A 13,857-nucleotide genomic window follows, 5' to 3' on the forward strand; every position below is an offset into this window, starting at 1 on the left:
TCTGCAGCTTCGGCACAGTGAAAGGCTGAAGGCTCGTCTAGTGGGACTGTTGGGGGAAGGATGGGATACAGAGCTTGCCAAGCAGTTGTTTTGTCTGCCTTTGGTCTCCTGCCACATACTTGAAGTTCTGCCCGCCTGGCATCAGTTGTGGGGTCTGGCGGTGGCGCGGACCATCTTTTCCCAGGAATTACATAGCAAACATCCAACTGTCATCTATTCTAGTCTGAGGGAGCACAGGACAAGGACCGTAAGCAGCCACTTTTAGCCCTGATTTCCACTGGAGCTGTGAATCAGCTCAGCTCCATGGAGACAAGTTTAGGTATTGCTGACAAGTCCTCTGATAAGAGACAAAATAGAAGGTCGGGTGAAGAAAGAACTCTGAAAAGAAAGCCCTGACCTCCCCGAGCCTGTGGCCAGAAGTGGCACAGATGGGGAATGACACATGTATGGCAAGAAACTGCATCCTCCAGTGAGAGACTCCGGGTGTTTTAAATTTGTATTTCATTTTCTGTATATATTTACTTGTATGTTCATGAAGAAAAGCATGTTTGAAATAATCCATGCTACCATTAATGAGCATTTACTATTCACCAGGCACTTACATGTACCTTTTCTTATGTGAGCCGCTGGAAGGATTCACATTTTAACTGCTGGGGAAGCTCGTATAAAGACAGAGCAATGTTCTTAAAGTCTTACGGCTGGAAGGCGGCACAGCTGAGATTTGCACTGAGCTGCTGTCTGACTCCTGAGCTCCTGTATTCTACGATGACATGCTGGCATATCTGGGTGTGCACTGAGCTGGAAGAACCCAGGAGTTAGCTGTGTGGAGGCATTCTGGGGTTGCCAAGTGGGGATGGCATGGTGCTGTTAACGCATATAAGGGAAACTCTGAGCTCCCCAAGGGCAACTTGCGCCAGGATCACTGCCTTTGGTGCAGTTCCCCAGAAGCAGAGCCTGAGACAGAAACTCAGGTGCATGTGATGATTGAGGGAGGGTCTCGGGAGAGAGGGAGTGAAAGAAACCAGACAGGGCAGGAGACAAGAGCTCAGCAAGGATGTGGTCTCTGCTGGACCTCCTTCAGCCTGATCCCACGGGGAGCTCTGGACTGTGAACTGCGCCACAGGGCTGGTCCCAACACAGGAAAGGTACTTGTGTCAGTCAGTCACCGACTGTGTGCTTCCCTCATGTGGGGGAAGGAAGATGAGAACAGTATAAGCTCCTGGGCAAGGCTGCGCTCCTGTATGTCTCCAGAGAAGGGGACAGCTGGGAATATTAGCGGCTAACTCTCATAGCAGCTGAGGGCTGAGCACATCCTCCCGGTAAAGGTAGCCTGGGCAGGGCACCAACCGTGTCCATTGTACCCACCAAGCCTGGCACAAGAAGAGGCTCTTGTAGTGACAAAGGTAGCTTTGGCTTTATCCCCTGAAGAACACCCATCCCAGGGGTCCTTCACTCCGATTTCTCCTGAACTGGCCTCGGAGTGTGAGGTTTTTCCTGCCACTCAGAGGTTTTTGCTTCATTTCTCCAGGGTCCGGCTGAGGCAGGGATGTTAACACAAAGTGCTACCAAAGGTCTGGGCTAACCATAGGAGAGAAACACAGGGAGCACGACAGAGACAGCTCCAGACACGCTGGACTCTGCCTGCCTGGGTTTCCACACCTGCACAAGCACGTGGGACTCTGGGAGAGATCAGGCCAGGTTCCACTCGTTCTAGCTTCTCATCTCCCTTGGCGAGGCAAGAGCCACCAGGACCAGCAGCAAATCACTGAGCACAGGCTCTGAAGCCAGACGGCCTGGGTCTGTGCTGGTGGGCAGCTCACTTCCTCTTTCCAGATCTGCTTCCTTAGCACTGAAATGGGGTAAGAACAGTGCCTGACCCCGGGGGCGAGCTAATCTGTATCAAACACTAAATTCTAGGCACCTGTGCTTCTGGCTACGTAATAACAATAGCAACTGAACCACATCAATGAACTGGGTGTATTCTAAGGGCTTTTCACCCTGAGGTGAACGCATTATCATTTCCATTTTATAAACGGCAGGAGAGAAGACCCAGAGGGGTTACAGGAAATCTCCAAAGTCCCATCAATAGAGTCTGGATTCAAACCAGTCTGCCGGATTCCAGAACCCTTCCCTCCCATCCCATGCTGGTTTGCATTGGCTCATTTCATCCTCTCCACAATCCGGAGGTACAGGCATTATCATCCCTGCTTTAGGAATGAGGGAAAACTGAGGTCAAAGGGGGTTGAGTGACTTGGCCAAAGTTGTTTGCATTTGGTGCGGCTGAGACCTGAGCCCGGGTCTACCTGCGTCTGCTGGCTGCGGCACACCTGTGTGTGCTTCTCCTTCCTGCTGCTGCTTCTCCCCCCATCTTCACTGTCATCATCAGTGGGCAGGACAACCACCCTCTGGGCATGCTGTCAGGGAGGAGATGCCATGGACGGGCCTAGGTGGGCAGGAAGCCAGCGCGGTCTGGCCTCTTCGCAGCGACACTTACTTTGCTGTGGGCGCAGATGGCCGAGCCCAGGAGCTTCCAGGTGCCGCCCCTCCGGTCCATGCGAAGCATCCGCAGTATCTGCAGGAAGCGCAGACTCCGCAGGGACGTGGCCAGGACATTGCCCTGGTTTCCCACGGCAACCACCGGCACAGAGGCAATCAGCACGAAGATGTCTGGAGAGAGGACGGAGGGTGGCAGGGGAGGGGGAAAGGAGGTCAGGCCAAGGCACGGGAGCCGTCACAGGCAGTCGGCGGCAGACGAACACAAGCTAAACGCTGCTGCGTTAAAGCGTGACGTGGACCGCACGTGATTCGCGTTCTCCTGTGACAGGTGAGGAGACAGGAGCTCTGAGCGTGAATGCCCTTCTAGGGCCACGCGGCTGGATGTGGCCGACTTGGGACTGGATGCAGGAGGCCTGCTGGACTCCAGTGCTCACTCTAAATCCTAGGGAAGCTCCAAGGCCCTCCGGGGGTGGCACTCGGGGGCCCCTCTCTGGCCGAGAAGGGATCTGGGCTGCCCAGGTGGTGGAGATGAAGCCTGAAGCTCAGATGCTGCTTTACTGTGGGTTTTCCCTGCAAACAGCCCCTGAGACAGGGACGAGGCTGTGGCTGATTTAATGAGAAATGATCTCAGGAAGCAGAAGTGAGGGGAGAGGGGGGCGGGGAAAAGGCCAGTGCAAGGGATGTTGTCAAGGCTGCTGCTGGAGCCTCTGAGCTGTAGGCAGAACACCTCCCACCACTGTCCCTCTGAAAGATGGGAGCTGGGCCATCTGTCCACCAGATCCTGTTCCCTGCTGGCTGAGGGGGTCGTAACGTCCCCACACTCACCAGCTCCACTGACTGTGACCTCCCTCAGCTTCAGAGAAGGCCCTGGGGTAGACTGTGGGAAAACATGGGGCCCACCCCAGAAGTGGGATGCTGCTGGTCAGGAAGTGACCTAGAAACGTCTACCAGAGCTGTGACTGGTGGAAGCAGAGGCCGAGGGGATGAGGCACTTCTGAAAGGGCCAAGCTGGCTCCTGAAGTTAAATGGCTGAGGATGGAAGAAAGAGGGCCCTGGCCTCTTTCTTATTCCCTTCAATGCCCTCCGCTCAGGTCCCGGATCCGTTATCCCCCCACTGTACTGCAGGGGGCTAAGCAAGTAAAAAGGATCCCATGATCAAGTAAATCTGAAAAAAATTCCATTAAACAGGTTTTGCTACTGCAGGACTTCTCAGAGCCTTTAATATGCTAATAGGCCCTGTGGCTCTCAATTTTACCAATGAAGTCCAGCCTTTCTCCAAAGATTTTGACCTGTCTGAACTGTTTTTGTTTGTTTCTTTTGCAAGAGCATCAGGATTCCAGGGAACACATTGTAGGAATGTTTATCCACTGGGCAAAGTCCAAACTTCTGAAAACCCTCTGTGATCCAGCCCCTGGGAACCTTCTAGAAGCATGTGTGGTTTGCTGAGCCCACAGTGTCCTCTCACACCTCTACACCTTTGTTTGTGCTGCCGCCCAGCTTGGATTAGGCTCCTTGATCTACACCAGGTACGTCTGCCAAAAAAGCTGGCACTCCTTCCACCGTGTCCAAGTACCTCCCAGGTGTGCCTACGCCTTGGGAAAAAGTAGTGCTCAGACACCTGGATACCAATAGGTCTATATCCCTGGCCAGGCTTCTCAGTCTATCTGTGCAAAGATACCCATTTATCACGTTTGTAAAAGAGAAAACAAAACCTAGGTGCAGGGTAAATGTGACTTAAGTCTACGACACTCTGACAGGACAGCAAATTCTGGCCCAGAGGGACCCATCCACGCCCAAAATGGCAGGGTCTGAGGCTGCTTCGAGCAAGGAGGCCATGATGTGTGCGGACGTGATGACCAGCCTCTTGTCAGACACACAGAGAAAAGCAACATTTCCCACAGGGGCCACGTTACGGGAGAAGTTGAGAGGAGTAGAACAGAAGATGCAGCGACATCAGGAAAGAGGCCAGCAAGGATGGTGGAGGCTGAGGCCCAGCCTTGTCTCTCCAGGAAGGCGGGCAGGGGAACGTGATCTGGAGCTCCGGTACCATCCTGGAATAGTGGAGACAGCTCCACGGGGAACGCCCCTGTTCCGGAGGGGCCCGGGCTCCACATGCTATGACATCCTCTAACTTGGCAGGAACCTCTGAATCTGGGTACCGTCGATCACAAAGTCATCTCCCCCACCCCCTGCCAACACACACACACACACACACACTGGATAGGTCACCCCAAAAAGAAGTCAGCTTAAGACTTACAAGAAAGACAGGAAAGAGGAAGGGGAAGGAAAGTTGGGGGCTACCATGGACTGAACGTTTGGGTCCTTTCAAATTCATATGTTGAGTCCTAACCCCCCGTGTAATGGTATTGGGAGGTGGGGCCTTTGGGAGGTGATTAGGTCATGAGGGTGGATCCCCCATGCATGGCATTAGTACCCTTATGAAAGAGACCCCAGCGTGCTCCCTTGCGCCTTCCATCATGTGAGGACACAGAAAGAAGACAGCTGTCTAGGAACTGGACTCTCACCAGAACCTGGCCATGCTGCCACCCCAATCTCAGATGTCCAGCCTCCAGAACTGTGAGAAATAAATTTCTGTTGTTTATAAGCTACGCTGTCTGTGGTGTACTGTTATAGCAGCTGTAAAGGACTCAGACACGGTAGACAGACATGGAAAGAGGACAAAGGAAGAGAGAAAAAAAATGTGAAAAAAAATCAGTAACTACCAAGTGCTCCAAAATTGCACGTGTGCACGTGTGCTTACACACACCCACCCTCCTTGCACTCAAAATTCTAAGCAATAAACAAAACCCTCAGATTTCCAACCTCAGCAGCAAATGGGAAGAAGGAAGAGAGGCTTCAGCCGACAGTGAGGTTGGTACCTGTCCTTTGTGTGAGGCAACCTGCAAACGCGGCAACACAGCGCCAGGAGGCACGGAGAGAACTTGGCGCCTAGGACAGGGGAGGGGTCCAGCTCTTCCTCCCTGGCTGGGTCATTCGTACCCACAGGGCTGTGTCCAGTCCTGGCAGGTCACGTTTTAAAAGGGGAGTGAGGAATAAGCAGCAGCTCAGAGGAGAGGGTCTATGATGCTAAGAAAATCGGCTATAAGATGGAGTTGAAGCCGCTAAGCACATCCCTCCCAATGAAAGGAGACTGCTGGAGTGGAGGGGAGGAATAGGATGGCTGAACTCGAATATCTGAAGAGAGTCAGAGGAGTTAAGATGGAATGAATACCCTCGAGAGGTGGTGAGTGCCCTGTGACTGGAGGTATGCAAGTAGAGTCTGGGGGACCACTTAAAGGCTGCTGCAAAGGGAGCTGGAGCATCAGACAGGAGGGCATCTTCAACCAAACGCTTTTGAAGGTCCCTTCCAGCCCTGACATTCTATGATCCTCTGACTTTAACCATCCCTAGGAAGTCAAAGCTCCAAGACTCCTAACCATCACTGCAGGTAGATTTCGTCCTGTCACTGTATGACTTTAGTAGGACCTTCAGACGGGAACATGGTGGGGTGCACCAATAGGTGTGTGTGAGAGCTTCCACCTTCTTTGCTATCAAAATGCCTACACCTGGGTGGAAGGGTCTCCATGACACCTCCCCAAAGCAAGGTGGGTCAGGACACAGCATTATGGTGGCGAGGGGGGTCAGAGGTGCTAGATTCTTCCAGACTGGGTGTTAGGATGGAAGAATTACCTCTGCGGCCCTACAGAGGTCATTCTCAACCAGCAATGGTGTCACGCCTCCCATCCCCACCGGGGCCAGTCGAACTGCACGGGCAGTTTGGCTGTCACGGTGACTGGGGTGATACTACTCCAGGGACTGGGGTTGCCCCACATCCTGCAACGAGCTGTGGCTCCTTCACGACCCAAATGCCAAGAGTGTCTCCCACCCTCCTTAAGAATTCCTGCCCTGTGGACTCATTATAAAGAGAAGCCATGGGGGCAGGAATTCCACCTGCTGGAGGATTGAAGGGAGGGTCAGAGGCGGGGCGGGCCCCCACGATGCTGCATGGTTTCCCAGAAGAACAGCGTCTGCTTAAAATTGCCTCAGAGAAATAATGCACCAAAAGAAGGGGATGAGGCACCCCCGGGCTCGGGGTCAGGGCTTACCCAACATGCACAAGGGCTTCCTGGCAAACTTCAGTCGTCCCCGCCAGCCTTTGTATCGGCAGCAACACCCAGCAGCCCAGATCCTCAAAGCAAACTCGGCTCCGAAGATGAAAATAGCAAATGTTTCCTGCGTTGAAGCACATGTGGAGAGACACATTAACCGGGACCCGGTTGTCCAGAACTAGGGATTTCTGTCCGTAAGTTCTGAAGAGCTGGATTTCTGTTGTTGCTGGTTTGGTGGTAGAGCGGGTAGGACAGGCTGATCACCTCCATTCAGTTTGGGGCAGTTCCTGTCTTCACTCTGATGTGCTAACTGTCTCTAACATTAAGCCTTTTTTCTATGTTTTTGTTCTAATGGATCATTTAAAAAAAATCCCTTTAATGTACTAAAAGCCTCCAAGAAGTTCAGTTGGGTTGGAAGAAGAGGAATCAATGATATTGCCCAGCCGGTGTCTGGTCCCTGGTATTGCTAATCGTGGCCAACGGTTACTGAGCACAGCTCCTGGGCCAGGCACCACCGGAAGTATTTTATAATATGACCCTCATCTTGTATTTTGAAAAACCCAGGCTGGGCAAGGAGTGGCTGAACAAATGTCTCAAGGCCAAAAGTGGCAAAGAAGGAATCCCAGGCAGGTGATCAGGCTCTGAGCCCGTCAGGACCATGCTATGGCGTCTCCCAGGACAGCGGGTTTGCATCTTCCCTGCTGAGCCTCCTTTGTGAGTCAGATGGAGACACCTTCACCCCCACTGCTTGGTGACCTCCCTGGGGCCCTTGGGGAGCTGCAGCAATCCTCGAAACTTAGTTCCTGGAACTGGATGGCTTCCCAGGAGTCATCTGCTCAGGTCTTAGCTTCAGATCTGCCCTGTAGACTGTCAACACCTGCCCTTGGAAGGAACCTGCTGATTCCGGCACCACGGACACGTGGTTAGCTCAGTGGGAGGCAAAGGTTCTGCTATTTCGTAAACCCTGATTGGGGGCTGGCATCCCTTCCCTGTGCAGGGGGTGGGGCCTCACCCTAGAGAGGTGGGTTGATCCTAATCCAGGAAGGCGTGGTCATTCAAAAGGCCAGCTGGAGAAGGATCCAGCCCTTCCTGGGAGCCTCCTCCTGGCCGGGTGTGGAGGCTGCACCAGCCTATCGGCGTGTGCCCCTCACCGTACACTGCTACATCTTTTAGGTGAGGGTGGGAGGAGACTGAGTCGGGGTGTTAGGTAACTTGCCCGAGAATTCTAACTGCTCTGCCGCACCACGGGATACAGACTGGAGAGTAAAAACAGGCAGAGGCCCAGAAGGGAGGTCCTGGAGTGCTCATGAAGAAACGGGATTTGTTGCTTGGCCTTGAAGGAAGAGATCCTCAGGGTTTAGGGAGGAAAAGCAGAGGAAGGGTTGGGACGAAACATGCCTTTGTGTTACTGTCAGAGGGTTGGGAAGCTGTATTTTATCATTTAACCAGTGGGTATTGGTGTTTGTGTTGACCTTGTTTATGTCCCCTTATCTCTAACCTGGAATAACACAGGCCAGCCATTCCCTGCTCCACCTGTGCCCCCAGCAGACCTCATCAACTGATCCACCAATGCTTTCTCCTGGGCCTGGACTTGGCCAGAGACTCCAGGAAGCCAAAACCGGTTGGGCAGAACTGCACCCAAGGGCCTCCTTGTCTTCATCGTTGGCAGTCCCACCAGAGCATCTACCCCCACAGCACAGCACCACGGGGCAGGCGCCTCCTCACCAGCAGCAGAAGCCAGTCTCCCGAAACAGTCTCGTACTCCCTGAAGGTGGTCAGGACGGCCAGAATCAAGCACCCAAGGACAATCAGGAACCTAGAGGGGAAGGAAGAAGGAAACTAAGGAAGCGTCTAGTCTTGGATTGCGCCGAGGCAAGACTGCGAAGGTGTCAGACGGGATGAAGCTACAGCATCCGTTCGACATAGGTGTGTGCTTTATCCGTGACCCCATTTAACCTCATAACACACCTGAAAGGCAGGTAGGAATTAGTGCTCCAGTTAAAGAAAACAGGGCTGAGAGAGGTGAAGCAATGTGCATAACTTTTACTTTACCAGCTAGTTAGTGGAAACAGTGAGAATTTGAATTAGATCATCGGGTCCCAGCCCTGGAGGGCTGCAGATGCCTTGAAAAACCAAAGTTGCCGCAAGCTTTGGTAAATCAACGGGAATATGAATATGTTAATCATGTGTCCTGCACATACAGGTCTATGTTTTTCAAACATATGAAAACATTCTTAGAATAAAAACAAATGCATCCAACGATTGATAAATTCGGTGATGGCGTCTGTCACCATATCTTCATATTATTATTATTTTTTTGACAGTCAATGGTTACTAAAGGAAACAACCTCTTTCAACTGGGGGCCTTCAGAATCGATTTTGAAATTACCAAGTGTGCTTCCTGCTAGAAAGAACAGAAGCCACCGCGATGCAGTGTTGCTCATTGAAAAGTCACTGCGAGCTCATCTGGTTCATGGCCCCGCCTCAGGCAGAAGCTAACTGCAAACAATCCTTTGAGATTATTATGTTTATAAACTCCCTGTGTGTGAGGGGGGTGATGATGGTGGTGGAGGGACAGTGTGTGTGTGTGTGCACGCTTCCCTGTTTCAGCAAAGAAAAAGGGTTCTCCCTGGCTCCTGGTGGAGAGTCTTTGGTTCAATGGTCAGCACCAGGTTCCCTGGGTGTGTAAGAGGGAAATTACAAGCGAGGGTCCATGCAGGAGGCTGGGTCACATACTCCAAGCTCTCCTGCTCTGTGTAATCTGGCTCTGTGCCCTGCTAGGTTCCAATCCATGCTTTTTTGGTTTGTGTAAGTGGGTACCCACTTGTACATTCATTCATTCATCCATCCATCCATCCATCCATCCATCCAACATTTATATGGCAGGCACTGGGGGACACAGAGCTGAAATTCAATGATGAGTAAGCTGGATGCGTCCTCCTTAGCTCAGAGTTCAGACAAACAGGAAGCGATCTCATGGTGTGACAGTAAGGACCGTGATGTAAGGAGGCTGGGAAATGTCTGCTCCTGGCCCTGGACTGGACCAGAGTCCTGGCTCCGGCCCTTGGTGATCCTTCCTGATCACATTTTCTGATCAACAGTGCAGCTGATCTGCAGACCTGAATCCATGTTTCCAACCCTGCCTATGAACCCAAACAAGATTTTCAACTCCCTCCTGTGTTTGGCCATTTTATTTAAATTCATGCCTCCTGATCCATAGCTGGAATCTGCCTTCTCTTCATCCCAAATCTTCTCAGGTGATGTTGACGATGACGATGATGACAGTGACAACTGTAACAACATCAACACCCCCCACCACTCTTTAGTGAGCAGTTGCTACATCTATCAGCTCATTTATCCTCACAACCGCCTCCCAAGGTAGATATGATCATTCCCATTTTAGCAATGAAGAACTTCATCAGAAGGAGTCATTACCATCAGGACAACTGCGTTGTCAGTAAAAAGACCATACAGTCTGGAGTCCAAAGATATGGACTAGAAGGAGGCTCTGGTACGTGATCTTGAGAAGCTCACTGATTCTGGGAACCCCAATGATCACGTCCATAGAACGAGAATAACGAACCTGCCTAGAGATCACAGTTATTGTGAGGACCACAGGAGATAACGGATGGAGAGTCGTTCGGTCCACTGTTTAAGATCAAGCAAATGATGCCTGGTGCCTGCCCAGACACACACGCATCCCTGGCTGGACAGGCTCTGGGAAACGTGCTCTTAGACGATTCTACAAATCCATGCTCTTGTTCTCTCAAGACTTGACTTTATTCACTCAAAGCCTCTGGAGATAAGATCTAGATTAGAATCCTCTCCCTCCTCTCATGCTGTGTCATCTTAGGCAAGTTACACAACCTCTCTGCATCCTGATTTTCTCATATGTAAAATGGATCCAATAAAAGTGCTGTGCTCTCAATTTTTCAATGATATAATCTGTGTCATGGGCTTAGAAGAATGCCTGACAGATACTTAGCCTTCATTAAATGTTAGCTACTATTTTATTGTGATTTAATATCAATGCCTCTTCTGTCCTAGGCAGAGAGATGGCTTTAAGGGTACAAACATGAATAAAACCTAGCCATCATTTCTCCTAGTCCAGTGGGGGAAACAGAGCACAAATAATCACCCGAGAGTGTGGTTGAGGTTATGATCTGAGTGTCCACCACATGCTTTGGGAGCACAACACTGGAAGCATGCCAGAGGCTGTGGCCAAAGGGGTGGAAAGATATGTGAAGCTTAGCTAGGGTTGACCATATGTTTCGGTTTATCCAGGACATTGCCCATTTTATGTGTTGACCTGGAGTATGGACCCTTCGGCACCGTGGACACAAAACCCCATTCCATCTTCTCCTTTAGCAAGGGGTGTGAGCCTTCTATGATCTGGCTTTGCCTTCCTCACAGCCTCATCTCTTCTTGCTCTCCCACACCCAGGCGGGCCGTACTGAATCACAGCACTTCCTCAGATTCTCTTACCCTACCGGTGTCTGTCTCGACTCTCCCCTTCCCTGCCCGCTCCCCACACACGCCCCTTCGTCTTCCTGCTGATACCTTGACGGTGCCGGTCATGGCTTTGCCTCCAGAGCCTCCCAGCTGCTGCCTGTAGGCTTCCTCATGTGATCCCTCCCTTAGGATCACAGAGCACCCTAAGGCATTTCTATTCCAGTACTGATCCTAACCCATTATCATTTTGTAATCGTTTGTGCACTGTGTCATAAATAAAGCACTCTATCTTAACACCCAACTTGAGAATTCATCCTAGGGCAGGAACTGCCTTTGCCTAGTGAAACATTTTACTGATCCAGTTGAGATGGAAGTTGCAACCCTAAAGGCACAAGACTGCCAAACCTCTCAGTAAGAAAAAGTAGCCAGAAATTGGAGACGGGGGTGGGTGGGTGGGGTGGGGTGGGGTGGGGGGGGGTTGGTCGTGAGGGCCAGGAATGACAAAGAGGAGAGGATATGGCCACATGCTGAAAGGGTGTTAGGTACAAGACTGGCTAAAATTACAAGATCGTGGTCCTGCAAAGACAATCACCAACCATGGCCTTATGGAGTGGTTTTGTCTTTACCGGGCATTGAACATGGGGCTAGAGCCTGTGGCCTGGGTGGGGATATGTGTGGGGAGAAGGAAAAGCTTGATGTCCCACAGCTAAACTAATTCAGGAGGAACAAGAGTCCTTAGGCAGATTCTCGGACTCGACCCACAGTCCTGTACTTGAAATGTATGTGAATCTTGGGAAGAGTCTACGAGGTGTGTGCATGGTGACCATGCCATAAAGTGACCCCAAACGAGCCATGCCCTTATATAATCCTCATGCCTGAGTGCAGGCTGAACCTTCGACTTGGTTCTAACAAGAGATTATGGCGGAGGTGATGGGATGTCATTCCCTTGATTAGGTTTCATTATGTGGCAAAGGCAATGGGATAGACGCGTCTGTGATTATGTTACTTTAGATAAGACTCCATCTTAGCTGAATGGAGCAAGAATCACCTGCTGGCCTTGAAGTGAGCTGCCATGTCGGGAAGGGTCTGTGAGGGTCACAAGGCCAGAAACTGTGGTGGCTTCTAGGACCTGAAAGCAGCCCTGCATGAAACCTGACAACCAGCATGAAAGTGGGACTTCAGTCCTACAACCACAAGGACCAACAGTCAGGTGAGTCTGGAGGACTCCCAAGCTCCAGAAAGGAGCACAGCCCAGCCCACCCCTTGACTGCTGCTTTGTGAGACCCCAAGAGGAGGGCCCAGTTAAGACATGCCCAGGCTCCTAACCCATGGAAACTGTGAGACGGTTCACATGTGTTGCTATAAGCCACTAAGTTAGTGGCAATCTGTTAGGCAGCAACAGAAAGCTAAGAGTGTGGATGGGAATCTGTACCAAGTGCATCCAGTTTTTATAGAGCCCCACCTCACCCCCTCATTCTTCAGATGATGTCTGGGCTGCACTTGTGTGTTTGGTCTGTGAGGCTCCACTCCTTGAGGGTGGTCTAGCTTGTTCCTCTCTGTATCCCAGTGACTACCCCAAAGCCTGGCACTTAGGAAGAACCCATATGTGTTTAGAGAATGGATAAAAACAATTTCAGAGATGAGCAGTTGCCCTGTGGTTGGAATAGAAGGCAAGGGATATAGGATGGGCCTGGAGGGGCAAGCCAGAGTAGGGTATGAACAGTTTTGTTGGCCAAGTGAGAGTTCGGACTTTATTCTGCAGAAGATCTATATCTACTACATCTGTAGGTATAGCCATATCCATATCTGTATCATCTTTATCTATTTCTATATCCACCTCCATGTCATCTATATCTGTATCTATATCATCATCAGTATCCACACCCGTATCACCTATGTCTAGAAAGACTGCTCTCTGACAGGACAGCAGTCAGGAAGCTGTTGTCATGGACTGACCTGCAGAGATGACAGGGGTTCCATGAGACAGAATCCTTCCTAAGTTTCAGCGGGACTTGCGACTACTGGGATGTGTAGGCTGGGCAGGAGGGGCATCCGGAGGCTCACGGGGCTTGGTGGGTGACAGGGTGGACCGTGTGGTGTTCACAGACTTCAAGAGTATGTGCCCCGGGGCCAGGACGACAGCAAAGACAAGCTATGCTGCGCACCTGCCGTTTGAGGTCCAAGTGGAAATATTCAGCAGGCTGGTCGAAATTCAAGTCTAAAGCTTAGGGGAGAGGTTGGGGCTAGAGACCTAAGTCCCTTTCAGCTCCAATTGTGATTTTAGAGCCAGGTGAGGGGATAACTCATCCTTAACCTGTCACCAAAACGCAGTGTCACTGTGGTTCCCATCTGCAGGGGGCATGCAGAACCGGGCTTCAGCCAGGAGAGGGCAGCAAACACCTGGCGGAACGTGGCACTTCCTGGCATCTCCAGGAATTAAAAGCACCGGCAACCTGGGGAATTTACTTGCTGGGATTTGAAAACAATGATTAATTTATAAAGCGACAAGCAGCGGGGAAGCCCTCTTTCACCTGAGAAGGGGAAACTCCCTTTGGTCTCTTGCATAGTAAAGTTTATTCTTAAGATATGAACTTGATTTCAGACAGGAGGACCAAATGATCAGTCTCACAGATGGAAGCCAGATAGGTGTGGCTAGCCAGGGTCTTCCCTTCTCATCTTGTTTTGTCTCTCTCTCTCTCTCTCCCCCTCCCCCAATTATTCGGTTACTTCCTCTGTCACTGTGGTTTCCTCCTCTGTAGCCCTGGCTGTTTCCCTCACTCCACGCCTCTCACTGCCCTCC

The 13,857-nt window shown here is 51.2% G+C and overlaps 1 protein-coding gene across 1 annotated transcript in view; it reads right to left on the reverse strand.

The window, feature by feature from the left end:
- The window catches only part of KCNQ3 (potassium voltage-gated channel subfamily Q member 3), a 127,320-nt gene that overhangs the window by 46,938 nt on the left and 66,525 nt on the right, over window positions 1-13,857 (reverse strand). Inside the window, exons 2-4 of the mRNA XM_027132063.1 lie at window positions 8,331-8,421; window positions 6,603-6,729; window positions 2,495-2,667 (exon numbers count right to left, since the gene is read on the reverse strand). Of these exons, the coding sequence (XP_026987864.1) occupies window positions 2,495-2,667; window positions 6,603-6,729; window positions 8,331-8,421 (391 nt within the window). The remainder of the gene's footprint in view (window positions 1-2,494; window positions 2,668-6,602; window positions 6,730-8,330; window positions 8,422-13,857) is intronic.

This window comes from Aethalodelphis obliquidens, unplaced genomic scaffold, assembly GCF_003676395.1.
Source record: "Aethalodelphis obliquidens isolate GAN/ISIS:26980383/991018 unplaced genomic scaffold, ASM367639v1 scaffold41, whole genome shotgun sequence".
NCBI lineage: Eukaryota > Metazoa > Chordata > Mammalia > Artiodactyla > Delphinidae > Aethalodelphis > Aethalodelphis obliquidens.